Genomic DNA, 13,596 nt, shown 5'->3' with positions numbered 1-13,596 from the left:
TTTTTTTTTTTTTTTTTTGTGCCCGACTTTGTAGCTTCATGTGACCTTAGGCGAGGTTCCCTACCGTTAACCAAACATAACAAAAAATCTAAGTTTGTTCGGCCACACACATTACCTGTGTATGCATGTTCAATCGTCTGCGGCTCTATCTAACTCGATTCTACTCTAGGCCAAGTCAATTTGCTTGACCTTGCCTCTATTCTAGGCCAAAGTCTTAAAAGACATATATGCATATACTAAACTTGTCTTTCATCGTTAACATGCCTTATCAATATCTTATAAGCATAGAGTAAACATACTAACCTAATATATGTGGTATGACATGAGGATGTTTTATGCATCATATAAAATTGGTATCACAAAATAGTTTCATAACATAGCATAATTCATATCATAGCATAAATCGACATATCACATATCAAACATCATAACATCCTAAAATATGACACGTACATGGGGCCACAAGATACGTGTCATTCATACAACATACAAGTTATTCAACCAAGTTTGTGGACGTCCAACAATAGAACCGCTTACTTGGTTGACTTGGGATGATGTACTAATTATATTTGGTACTAGCTTGAATATGCTATTCAAAGTCCAATTCAACCTATGAGGTCAACCGTATAAGGTTATAGCATGTTAAAGGGTTTAATTCGCAAAAACAGCTTTGGCAACGTCTTTCTTTGCCCTTGCTTGGATTATAAGTCTCATGAAAAAATAAATCTCTGTTTGTTGAAGAAGAAGAAAGACGGGCAATACAAAAGAAGAAATTGGAAGAATATCCTAAGAGTATATCAACCACTTCTCTGTTCTCACCGCGCAAAGATTTTCCTTTTTCGCGCGCTGTATAAAACGCAAAGCAAAATCGATTTAAGCTGTTAGAGGGAAAGGGAAAAACTCCTTCGAGTTCCAATCCAAAGCGTGTTCAATCCCGTTTTCAATCTCAAATCTCTCTCTCTCTCTGTAAAAAGAACTTGGGCGCTCACACTTCCTAAAAGATGCCTTCTTCTATGCCCCCATTTGATGAGCCCTTCTTCTTCCACCGTTGCTTTATCGATCTTCGCCTTTGGAGATTCCCCTCCAGTTTTTTTTCTTCTTCATTGCTTTCCCAGGCCGAGAATTTCCCATCACTTCCTTTCTCTCTTAGAGATTCTCCTCTTCCTCTTCTCTCTCCGTGCTGCTTTTAACGATGCCTAATTCATTGTTCTTCAATCCCTTTTCTTCCAACCCCTTATTTCCCTCTCTCTCTCTGGGTCCTTTTAGGTTTCTCAACCCCTCTTCTGTTGGATCGTGTTCCGCCAATTGATATACAACCAAAAACCCTTTATCGAGTTCCATGGATCTATCTCATCCTTGCATTTCCGGTATTTCTAATTCTTCATTTCTAGACACTTCCATCGTTTTTGTTTATGAACCCACTGGAGTAATCTCCCTGACCCTTCATTTTGATTTTTGATTTGAGGGTTTAAGGAACTGCAGTATTTGGGATTTTGGGTCTGTTGGGATTTTTCCTCATCGATTTCTTTTTCTTCCTCATATGCAGAGAAAAAATCTGGGTGGATGAAATGGTTGAGCAAAATTGTCCGGCCAGGACCCAACAGGGGAGGCGGCGGCAGTGGCAGTGGCGGCAGCCCTCCACAGCAGCTTCTTGGTGATCAGGAGAACATAGTCTGGCGAGCTCCGGCTAGATCAACGGTCAACTTCTGTTTTTCCTTCCCCCACCTTCTATTGAATTTGATCTTCTTTGATTAGCTTATCATTGAGATTTTCAACTTTTGTAACGAGGTTTGATATATTACAGGACAAAGCATATGATGTAACTGGCTGATGTTGGTTGACTTTTTCACTTTTTGGTGATTTTGGGATAATAATTTGTTTGCTCTTTATCCACATAGCTTACTGGAAGCTGAAAACCTTTTTTCTTTTTCCCTTTGGAACGAACTAAAGTTTCTGATGGCGATCATAGTCACAGAAGTATATTGATCCAACAATCGCTTAGTTGGTCTTTACTGACTTGAACAGAAACCAACTTGATTATTATTCAATCAGTGGTATGTTCATTCATTTTTTTAACAGGTTTAGTACTTGAACAATCTTTGAACCATGATTCCTTGGGTGATTGTAAGGTAAGTAGGCAAGGGGTTGTGTTTAAGCAAGCCCATCATAGAGTAAAACAGGACGAATAAGGAATTCTGTTTCACTTAAATAGTTGGGGAAGAACTTACTTTGAATGATAATGGTTCTTTATCGAGTTGTTATTTGAACAGGACGATCCTTCTAGAGCTAAGAAGGAGAAAGAAGAACTAGACCATGCAATTGCACTCTCCTTAGCTGAAGATTTCAAAAGGCAAAACCGTATGATTTGCTAACTAAACTTGGATTTTAAATGTTTCGCTCTTTAACTCTTCTCTCTAACTGAATCATCTGATGCATTCTTCTTTTTGTTCGTCTGGATATTGTTGGCATACAGAAAATGATGAAGCAATTTCTAGAGAACTGCAGGGCAAGATGACTTTATCGCCTTATCCTTACGTTGCCCCTCCTCAGTTTCTTCTTGGTGACTATAGGTAATAATGTCATCTTATTCATCTGTATGACTGTATCATATTAGCAAACGAATCTTATTCAATTATCTTTTGAATCCAATCACTTGTACATGACTTTAGCTTAACTAGACAAAAAATTCCTATTTGAAACATAGGAATCCGAGATTTTAGTTCATATAATGGTCTCCTAATCGTTTAACTGATATAGGCATAATCACGCCTTCCACGTCTCAAATATTGTCGTTGCTGCAATCGACTATGGAAATTATTTGGGATACATGGGCACCTACTTCCATCCTGGGTGCGTTTGTTGTCGTTCCTGCAGCTTTCCACTTACCGAGCACGGGGTATTCTAATATTCTATCTTTCCTTTGGTCACAAGATCCTAGCAATGCTTTTCTTCTCCTAATTATGCTTCCCATTCAGTTTCCTTTTTCCTTCTCATTCAAGTTCAAGGCTACATGCACTAATTTATCGCTTAAGAACAATGTCGAGCATCTGTATGTAGTTTCTCACCAGTTACTTTTTTCTCTGTTGATTCAAGTTTTCAATGTCTGGGAATTATCCATATCACCAGTCTTGTTTCAAAAAGCTGACCCATCCTAAGTGTGAAGTCTGCCACCAATTTGTAAGACTTTCATTGTTGTCTTCATGGCTCATTACTTTCTGTATATCATGTTTCTGGTAGATTGTGAGAAACAACAATATTAGTATCTTGCATTAGCTAGTTTGAAAGAACTTAGATCCATCATTTATCTTTGATCAAATAGATCGTCTTGATTATTCAGTCCTCAACTTTCAGATCCCTACAAATCGAGCTGGTTTGACTGTACACAGATGTAGTCACTTTTGGTCTCAGAAGTATTGTCTATCACATGAACTTGACAAGACAGCCTATTGTTGTAGTTGCAGACGTTTGGAGGTATCAATTAAAATACTTGAGATCAATTCCCAAGTCATTAATTTTTTACCTCCATATCGAGTTTGGACGAGGTTGAGGTTTCTCCCTCTAGTGCTGACTACAATTCCATATAATTTTTAGTCTTGGAATGCAAGAAATATCTCTTTGGGTGACGGGCGGAGCCTGTGCCTAGAATGTATGGAGTCTGCTATCATGGACACCGGAGACTGTCAACTGCTCTACCACTCCATTCGAGACTATTACGAGGGAATGAACATGAGAATAGATCAGCAAATTCCCATGTTTCTAGTTGAAAGACAAGTTCTAAATGAAGCTATTGTTGAGGAGAAACATGTAATAAACTTTCCCTTTCTTCTTCCTAAAAAAAACTAGAAACCAATTCCTCTTAACTACAAATCAATTCCTCTAAACAATACTTATTCTTTACAGGGAAACCGTCGCATGCCTGAGACTAGAGGTGTATGCCTTTCTGAAGTATAACATATCACAAGTGTATGTTTTTGTGGAGTTAAAATATTCTTATTTTTTTATTCAAAATTTTAGAGTACTTGTTCTTAATCATGTTCAGATCGTCAAGAGACCAAAAATTGAAGGGCATAGACTTGTAGGAATGAGAACTCAACGGCAGAAGCTGATTCGTAATTCTGAAGTTATAGCCATTTTTGTTCTTTTTGGTTTCCCAAGGTAACCATTCTATTTTTCGTACTCTGAAACATTCATCCATGATTTTAAAATTTGTATGATTATATCTCAAGTGGGAGATAAAATTAACTTTGTCAATAGTCGAGCATACATTTATTTTTGCCATCCACCATTTTTATGCTCTAGCTTTTACAGATTACTAACAGGATCTATTCTGGCACACGAGTTGATGCATAGCTGGTTATGGCTAAAGGGTGAAGCTCCATCTTCTTCCCTTTCTATTTATATGAATCTTAATCCATTGCTTACCTTGAATACTGATAAAACTGGAAATTATGTTAGGATATCGCAACATTAACCTAGAGGTGGAAGAAGGTATCTGTCAAGTGCTTTCCTACATGTGGCTCGAATCTGAAGTAATGTCAGGGTTTAGATCAAGACCTTCGTCATCAGCTGCGTCCTCATCTTCTTCCTCTTCCTCGTCTCACTACTCTTCATCATCAAAGAAAGGTGGTAATTCTTTTACGGAAAAGAAACTGGGCGAGTTTTTCATGTACCAAATAGTAAACAGTCCTTCAAAAGTTTATGGGGATGGTTTCAGAGCTGCTAATGTTGCAGTGAATAAATATGGGTTGCGTCGGACACTCGACCATATACGCATGACTGGAAGTTTCCCTATATAATAAAAACACGCTGTCTAGATGGTTTGATGTGGGAAGACATGATTTCTATTACCAGATTGAGCTCAATATAGAGAGTTTTAGATAGATCTGGTTCAAAAGCAACATGTATTTCTTCTTCTAACTTGGCATTACAAGTTTCCACTCTTTTGCTTTCTTCTGGTTACTTTTTCATTCTTTTATTTTTCTTTTTTGTTACCTCTTTTTCAACCACATTCTTGTCTAAAAGTTTTTAAATTTTATTTTAATCATATGCTAATCATATGCTTTTGTACTCATATTATCTTAATTCTTAAAAAGGTTTTTAACTCATATAATGCTATTACTTTTGACTGTCTAGAGGTCAATTTAGTGTTCCTATCAATCTCAAGTACAGAATTATGAGGATTCCCACCAACAAATTCGCTTTGTTATTTGCCACGAAATCCCATTTCTATCCACAAGTCATTTCAGCCATTTGTATCTGCTAAAAGGCTCTTAAGTGTTTCATATGTCATGAAGCAAATGCCCACCCCAGGCACAACCTTGTAATACTTGGACAAAATACCCCCCGATAGAAACCACGGAAGCCTTCTGTCCTCAATATGTGCCTGAAAACACCAATAAGGCCTGTTGTATACACCCGTGCTCGGCCACAGGCTCCTTCCAACTGCTTCCGCCTACTCACTAGGTCCAGAGGGAAGGTCACGGCAAACTGAAGGGGCAACAATATATAAACCAAGCTGTTCGTTTTACTATTTTGATATGCTTAATTTTAAATCTTATGCTTCAAAAACAAACCGACATATGCACAGAGCACTAAACAAGAATCAACCACGTCAGTTTCAAATTAGAAGAGCAAAATGCAATCATGCCCAGCTAGTTCGTTTGCATCATCACTAAGTTTCCACAAGAACTAGTATATTCTAATACACATATTAATAGACATGACGAAGTCCTCAAAGAGACAAAGATGTACTACTGAGGCCTCAAGGAGTGACAAATCCAACAAAAGTAAAAGAGAGCCCAAGTGAGAAGCATACCTCAGATGGGGCACCTCTAACACCTGAAAATGATATTCTAGTCTATGTATATGATTAATAGTGTCAAACTCCACTATAACCCACCGCAATGCTCGGGAAGACTTCTACTAAAACCAATTTTATGCAACATTTCTATAAGTTGACATAAAAAAATAAAAAAATAAATTAAGGTGAAAATATGGAATTGATGGATTAATTTGAACATTCTTACCTACGAACTGCCAGAAGGACCTCAAGCTTTCATACACTGAAAAGCTGATAGCGATGTTGGGACCGACACCCTGCATCGAAGACAGAATTTGTTGAGCTATATTTTCAAAACAGTGCTTGTATTCCTAATATAACAACTCAGAAACCCATGCCAGTACTGTTGCTCCAAGTCCCTTGTAAAGACCTAGAAAACCCTCATCTCTACAAATTGTTCGCAAAGTATGCCAAATACCTTTGTAATAGATCACTTGCGTCTGCAAAGCACACAAGTGCCAATGCTAACATATGATCTAAAATTATGCTGATTCATTCAAAAGATGGCTTAAATAAAGGATGAACAAATCAAGCAAAATCAGATATGAATGTATAAGACCACAGATGTCATCGCAAATGAGCCTGTCTGGCGGCAAACAAGTGAAAATGGGAAGATCACACACTGCCAAGCTCATGGAATTTAAGATCAGTCTAATGACAAATCAAAACTACTGCTCAAGGTTAACCATCATACAAAATTAATTGTAACAAATAGTTGTTTACAAGAAGTTGCAAATCATATGGTCTCACCTGAGCAGCAAGGCGAGTCCTTACAAGGTCTAGGGGATATGTAGTTGATGCTGCCGTAAAACCTGCCAAGCCACCACCCAGGAAGTGAACTAACAACGCACTCACGTGATCCCTATGAAGTTCAAAACCTGGGATCATGTGTAGTAACTACATAACATATAAACAATTAGTTAAGCTCAAGGCAACTGAAAAAGAAAATCAAACGGATAATAACTCTACATATGAATCTCTATGATGGTATTTATTTATAAAATGGATAACACCAACCTTTTTGTAGTGCTCATATGCATAGAAATTGATAGAAGAATAAGGCAGACGATGAGCAATTGTAACAGAAAGCTCTTATTCCTTCTTCAAGAGCAATTCGTGAAGCCTCGTGCCAAGAGTGCATCCCTTGCACCTGATATGGTAACAATTAACAAGGCAATTATACACCCATCAATGAAGAATAAAAAGCACAAGCCGTACAAACTCATTATAGCCTAGACAGAATGACAGCAACCCAAAATGACAACAGAGACAAGAACATAACACTAAATTGACAGGCCAATATACCAGTTTTTAAGAAATCAGGACACAGGCACAGTTGAGGACGTGTTTGTTACAATGTACTTCTCTTTTTTGTTTTATTTCGAATAACGAAACCTGAAAGAGAATCGTGAGGCGGGCGAGTGGCGCCGTGCAGGTCTTACTAAAAGCACCAGCAACGCCATTAGATTGAAGCTGTGACACCGTCCGAATCTGCGATTGCTGAAGCGATGATGGTTTTTCGGAGCGACAGAAACCACTCCACCATGACCAGAACTGAGAGCTCTCTGCCTTCCTTCCATCATTACACCAACCCTAGCCTCCGTTTGCATGGCAAAATGAACCAATCCCTCTTCAACCCTCTCCTCCGTTAACAAAAATCTCAAATCCGATAGAGATCAGAACTTGGAACCAAGGAATTTGTCCTGTTCTAGGTTTCGAATCTCATAGCTTTGCTAAAACCCTGCGTTAAATTGAAAGCCCCGGGAAGACAGAAACGCGCCATACGTTGTCCGTTAGCGTCATAACTAGAGATGCCAGCTGCGAGGACGTGACCCGCCCAAACGGGGCTCTCCCTTTCCGGGAATGGAGTCGGGAGTAAGAATATAAGTGGAGACAGAGATTATACTTAATATAAATATATTTTAAACCTATATTAAAAAATAATAATAATAATATATATATATATATATATATTTAAAAAATTAATTAATTAATTTTTATAATATTTAAATTAAAGATTATGCGTTGCTTTTTTTTTTATTATTATTTAACCGTTGTACTTTTAAATTTTAAATTTTTTAAAAATTATGTTGGTATAATCTTGTATATATTTGTTTGTGTAATATTTTGATTTAATATGATTTTTAAAAATTATTTTAATAAAGATTATGCCGAAGAAAATAAAAACTTTAAAACAATTATATTTTTTTAAAAAATAGATAGAGAATAATTATTTGTGAATAATCGAACTAAATAAATAGATAATTTTACGGAGACGAAGAATGAAATAAGTAGTTAGAATAAGGAAGAATAAAGCTTCCTCGTCCCTACCCTGCCTCGTGTACATCTCCAATCAAAACAAATTCTAGAACATCATCATTTCATCGCTAACCTTATGATTCTTAATCTTAATACTATACGGGCATTTTTACTATCAAATAAGTTTATAAACTTTTAAAATATTGAATAGATACAAAATTTAATATTTAAAAATTAATTTAAGAATTTACTATATTCTATTAAAAAAAACTTATTAACTTTTAAATTTAAAAGTTTTCGACTTTCAAAATTATAAGAATTAAATTTCATTATAGTTTGACCAAAAATCAATCTTAACTTCGAAAATTATAGCGTCAAAACGAACATGAAGATATTATAAATTTCGAAATGGTAATGACGACAAAATCAAAATAAATTTAAAAATTAGGAACTAAAAGTAAACCAAACTCGAACGGTAATCCATTAAATTTATACAAATATAATGTCATACGCATTGAAATAAAATATTCATATTAAATAATATTGACTATAACTATTATATTTTTTAATATAATTAGTAATATAATATACAGTTTTATATATACATGTCACTTTAAGCTGGTTGATTGGATTATTTAGTCATAACTTTTCTGTAACAGAATTAAATGACTTTTTATAAAATTAATTTACTAAATTTCTTTTATCGACGATTACTATAAAGACCAAAATTATAATTTTATAAGTCAACTCTTGGAAATAATATTTAGTTTCTTAAATTTTTCTAATTCTACTAAATAATATTTAAAATTAAGTTATTAAGAAAAACACGCTATCTTATTTGACATTAAATTTTAGTATAATATATACATTTTTATTTTATTTTATTAGGCGTCTCTTAATATTATTAAATGGACATACCATTTAAATTATTATTATTATAACGACATACATTGGAAGAATTAGTTTTTTAGGGGTTAGTTGAGTTTTATGTGAGATCATATATGTTTTGGTCGGGTTTTGGTCATATTCTTTCATAAAATTTACGATTGAAGGTAAAACATTGTGTTTTGGTCACTCTTACAACCAATTTGAGATACAATATAGTGTTGTAGCTAAATCGTACGAGAATACCGAAATCTTACGATGAAGGTATCAACGGGATGACTAAGCTAAGAAGGAGACATCGGCATGCCAAATGGTTAAGCTGACACCGATTTCGACCAAATCAAACCATATTAAAACAAGTTGTCTACTTCAATATGCTCAAGAAGTTGAAGTTCTTGGAGGTATGATTGTTTGAAGGCAATAGGGCTGAAAGGGTCAGCTGCTACAACTTGGTCTTTTTTTAATGTTGAATTATACCATTCTGCTTCCCAGAAAGTTCAGTGGTTGGAGATATGACTTTCTTCAAGCTTTGTATATAAAGGCCCTTCCTAAGCGGATCATATTTATGTTTCCAGTCATGATCATGGCGGGAAATAATGCGTCTTCTTCTTTGATCTTCAAGCTCGTCGTTCTAAACCTTGTTTGTTGTTTGCTTGCTTCTAGCTTCGATTCTGGTAACGATGGCCGAAAGGTATAGCACATTCGAGTTTGAAATGTATATTTGGTTTCTATGGTATAAAATTTTGTTGAATGAAACCTTGCAGGTTTATATTGTGTACTTGGGAAACAAGCGGGAGGATACGGCTTCAACTCCTTCACATCATACGAGAATGTTGGAAGAAACGATTGGAAGGTTCATCATCTTTCATTTTTTTTTCTTTTTTTCTTATGAACAAGAAAGTTTCATGCATTAATTTCTGTGATTTTCGTGTTGTTAGCACGTTCGCTCCTGAAGCTTTGCTCCATAGCTACAAGAGAAGTTTCAATGGATTCGTGGTTAGGCTCACCGAAGAAGAAGCTCAAAAGATTTCTGGTACCTATGACTATTCCGACGTCTTTAAATTCTTAGCTTTCGAAACTGTAACAACTCAAACTCACTGCTGACAAATATTGTTTTTTCTTGTGTTTTCTGGTTTTTAAAACACGTCTACTAGGAAGAGGTTTTCATACACTTATAAAAAATGTTTTGTTCTCTTCCCCAACAGATGTGAGATCTCACAATTCACCCCCTTTGGGGCTAGTGTCCTTACTGGCACACTGCCTCGTGTCCACCCCCTTCGCTCGTACATCGCCTTGTGTCTAACTCTGATATCATTTGTAACTACTCAAACTCACTGCTTACAGATATTGTCCTCTGTAACACTTTTCCTTAATGTTTTTAAAAGACATCTATTAGGGAGAGATTTCCACGACCTTATAAAGAATGTTTTATTCTCCTTTCCAATAGACGTGGGATTTCACACGGACTGAATGTATAATTTGACATATTTCAGCTAAGGAGGGTGTTGTCTCTGTGTTTCCAAACGAAAAGAAGCATCCTCATACGACAAGATCATGGGATTTCATGGGTTTTACTACGAATGTTCCTCGTGTAAAACAAGTTGAAAGCGACATAGTAGTGGGAGTTTTGGACACAGGAATCTGGCCGGAGTCTCCTAGCTTTAATGACGTAGGCTATGGCCCTCCACCAGCTAAATGGAAGGGCGCTTGCCAAACCTCAACCAACTTCCGTTGCAACAAGTAAACACTAATAAAACTTTGTCGTTAAATATATAGATTTAGTATTTCACCGTTAAAGATGGTTCGAACTAATTGTCAGAAAAATCATCGGAGCTCGAGCATACCGCAGTGACAACAATTTTCCTCCCGAAGACTTTAAAAGTCCAAGAGATTCAGAAGGCCACGGGACACACACGGCATCGACTGTGGCCGGTGGTCTCGTGAGCCAGGCAAGTTTATTCGGTCTTGCGCTTGGCACAGCTAGAGGAGGGGTTCCTTCCGCGCGCATTGCTGTGTACAAGATATGTTGGTCGGATGGGTGCGAGGATGCCGATATTCTTGCTGCATTTGACGACGCAATTGCCGATGGTGTCGATATCATATCTCTTTCAGTTGGGGGGAATGAACCCAAGTTTTACTTCAACGATTCAATTGCCATTGGAGCTTTCCATTCCATGAAGAATGGAATATTGACCTCCAACTCCGCTGGGAATGATGGCCCTGACTTCCTCACCATCAGAAATTTCTCTCCATGGTCTCTTTCTGTGGCTGCAAGCTCCATCGACAGAAAGTTGGTATCAAAAGTGCAGCTTGGCAACAATAATATCTTTCAGGTCATACTTTTTATCTTATGTTCCTATCTTCCTTTGGTTTCACGATAATTAACAAAAAAAAAAAAAATTTTGGGGGCAGGGATTTACGATTAACACGTTTGATCTTCAACAAAAACAATTTCCCCTAATTTATGCCGGGAATGCACCCAATATCTCTGGAGGCTTCACTGGTGCTACCTCCAGGTAATTAAGTTCTTGTTATGAATCATGACGTTTCACAATGGTATGATATTGTTCACTATAACTAATGTTCTTTGTTTATAAACTTGTGATGTTCCTCTTCATTAGTCAACGTGGACTACTCCGCTTAATAATCATCAACAATTCTCTCATCGAACAAAGTACACCATAAATTCTCCCTTGAGGCCTATGGAGCCCACTTCTTATTTGGAGCCCTCCAATAAAGTACACTATTTGTTCGACACTTGAGTCACTTTTGACTACACTTTCGAGGGTTTCAACTTCTTTGTTTCACATTTGAGGATTCTATTGACTTGACGAAGTTTAGACATGACTCTCATACCATGTTAGGAATTACGACTCTCTACAATAGTATGATATTGTCCCCTTTAAGCGTAAACCCTGATGGCTTTTCTTTTGATTTTTTCAAAAAACCTCGTGTTAGTGGAGATAGTGTTCTTATTTATAAACCCGTGATCTTCCTCTTAATGATCCTCAAAAGTTGTAGGGTTTCTTTTACCAATATTTCACACATGATTTAAAACAGATTTTGTTCGAGGAATTCAGTCGATCGCAACTTGGTGAAAGGAAAAATCCTTGTTTGCGATTCCATAGTATCTCCTTCAACATTTGCGTCCTTCAGTAGCGCGGTTGGCGTTGTTATGAATGATGCTGGCGTGAAAGATAACGCAAGGTCCTATCCCTTGCCTTCTTCCTACCTCGGCACAGTGGCTGGTAACAACATCAAAACCTACATGGGATCAAACAAGTACGTTTCAACATCCATATTAAATAGTTTTACTAGCACTATATATTCGGATATTGACTTGGCTTGATTTGTGAATCGATAGCTTTCCGACTGCAACGATTTTCAAGAGCAATGCAGTGAACGATACATCTGCTCCTATAGTCGTTTCCTTCTCCTCAAGAGGACCCAATCCTGAAACCTTGGACATTCTCAAGGTTACATTCCTCTGCTTGTTTTCAATTGGTTTGTTCAATTCTGTAACATTTTGCTAAGATCATTTGTCTTCATCAACTTGCATGCATGCAGCCTGATTTGACTGCTCCTGGAGTTGAAATTCTCGCCGCATGGCCTCCCGATGCTCCGGTCTCCAGCGGAATCAGAGATTCAAGGTCGACGCTCTATAATATAATCTCGGGGACGTCGATGTCTTGCCCACATGCCACCGCAGCTGCAGTGTACGTAAAAACATTCCATCCCACCTGGTCTCCCGCTGCCATTAAGTCAGCTCTCATGACAACGGGTAATGTTTCGTTTGATAACTATTTGATTTTCCGAAAAATAAAACTAAATTATGTCAATTCACTTTTACAGCTATTCCTTTGAATGTGGGACTCAATCCACAAGCAGAGTTCGCATATGGTGCTGGCCATATCGACCCACTAAAGGCAACGAATCCAGGGTTGGTCTACGATGCCAATGAGACTGACTACGTGAACTTCTTGTGTGGCCAAGGTTACTCCACCGCCATGGTACGGCGTCTCACCGGCGACGGCAGTGTTTGTACCGCCGCCAACTCCGGCAGAGTTTGGGATCTAAACTATCCCTCCTTTGCACTGTCCACCACTCCTTCAGAATCCATCAACCAATTCTTCACAAGAACACTCACAAACGTGGACACGGAAGCCTCCACATATACATCTAAGATCCTTGGCGCCCCAGAAGGGCTCACAATCACAGTGGACCCGCCGGCTCTGTCATTCAATGGCATTGGAGACAAGAAATCTTTCACGTTAACCATTGATGGAACCATCATCCAAACCATAGTGTCTGCTTCTGTGGTGTGGAGCGATGGCTCTCACAACGTGAGAAGCCCTATTACAATATACATTGTCAACAAAGCTTAATTCGGTTTGTGTCTTTATTTAAAGTTGAAACTGTGAGCCACCCTTTACCCTTTTCTCGTTTGTAAGGTGCTCGCCATATCTCGAGTCCAGACTTGTGCACTATACTAATAATAATCTCCAATCGGTGATCTTTTCAGTTCTACTGTTTAAAGTCTTTCTTAACTTATACCAATAAGATCGTCTTCGTTTGGATGTGATATCGATTCATTCATATATCAAATTAAAAAT

The 13,596-nt window shown here is 37.4% G+C and overlaps 2 protein-coding genes and 1 pseudogene across 2 annotated transcripts; 2 read left to right on the top strand and 1 right to left on the bottom strand.

Moving 5' to 3' along the window:
• Window positions 1–362: 362 nt before the first annotated feature.
• LOC111447324 lies at window positions 363–4,941 on the top strand (annotated as a pseudogene).
• A 108-nt stretch (window positions 4,942–5,049) lies between these two features.
• On the bottom strand, window positions 5,050–7,698 carry LOC111447325 (graves disease carrier protein-like). Its single transcript, XM_023086430.1, is given in 8 exon segments — window positions 5,050–5,487; window positions 6,027–6,096; window positions 6,178–6,279; window positions 6,590–6,736; window positions 6,857–6,923; window positions 6,925–6,989; window positions 7,235–7,353; window positions 7,356–7,698. Coding segments are annotated over 8 exon segments (699 nt in total). The 5' UTR covers window positions 7,450–7,698; the 3' UTR covers window positions 5,050–5,452.
• Window positions 7,699–9,446: 1,748 nt separating this feature from the next.
• Window positions 9,447–13,510, top strand: LOC111447181 (cucumisin-like). The gene is made up of 10 exons (XM_023086206.1): window positions 9,447–9,674; window positions 9,748–9,836; window positions 9,922–10,016; window positions 10,477–10,723; window positions 10,803–11,316; window positions 11,396–11,499; window positions 12,044–12,265; window positions 12,348–12,459; window positions 12,551–12,764; window positions 12,836–13,510. Exons 1-10 carry the CDS (start codon window positions 9,447–9,449, stop codon window positions 13,366–13,368), a joined length of 2,358 nt encoding a protein of 785 aa, XP_022941974.1. The 3' UTR covers window positions 13,369–13,510.
• The last annotated feature ends 86 nt before the right edge of the window (window positions 13,511–13,596 follow it).

The sequence above is a fragment of the Cucurbita moschata genome, unplaced genomic scaffold (assembly GCF_002738365.1).
Source record: "Cucurbita moschata cultivar Rifu unplaced genomic scaffold, Cmos_1.0 Cmo_Scf00009, whole genome shotgun sequence".
Lineage (NCBI taxonomy): Eukaryota > Viridiplantae > Streptophyta > Magnoliopsida > Cucurbitales > Cucurbitaceae > Cucurbita > Cucurbita moschata.
The sequence above is the reverse complement of the archived record's forward strand: the minus strand, read 5'-3'. Positions and strand labels throughout refer to the sequence as shown.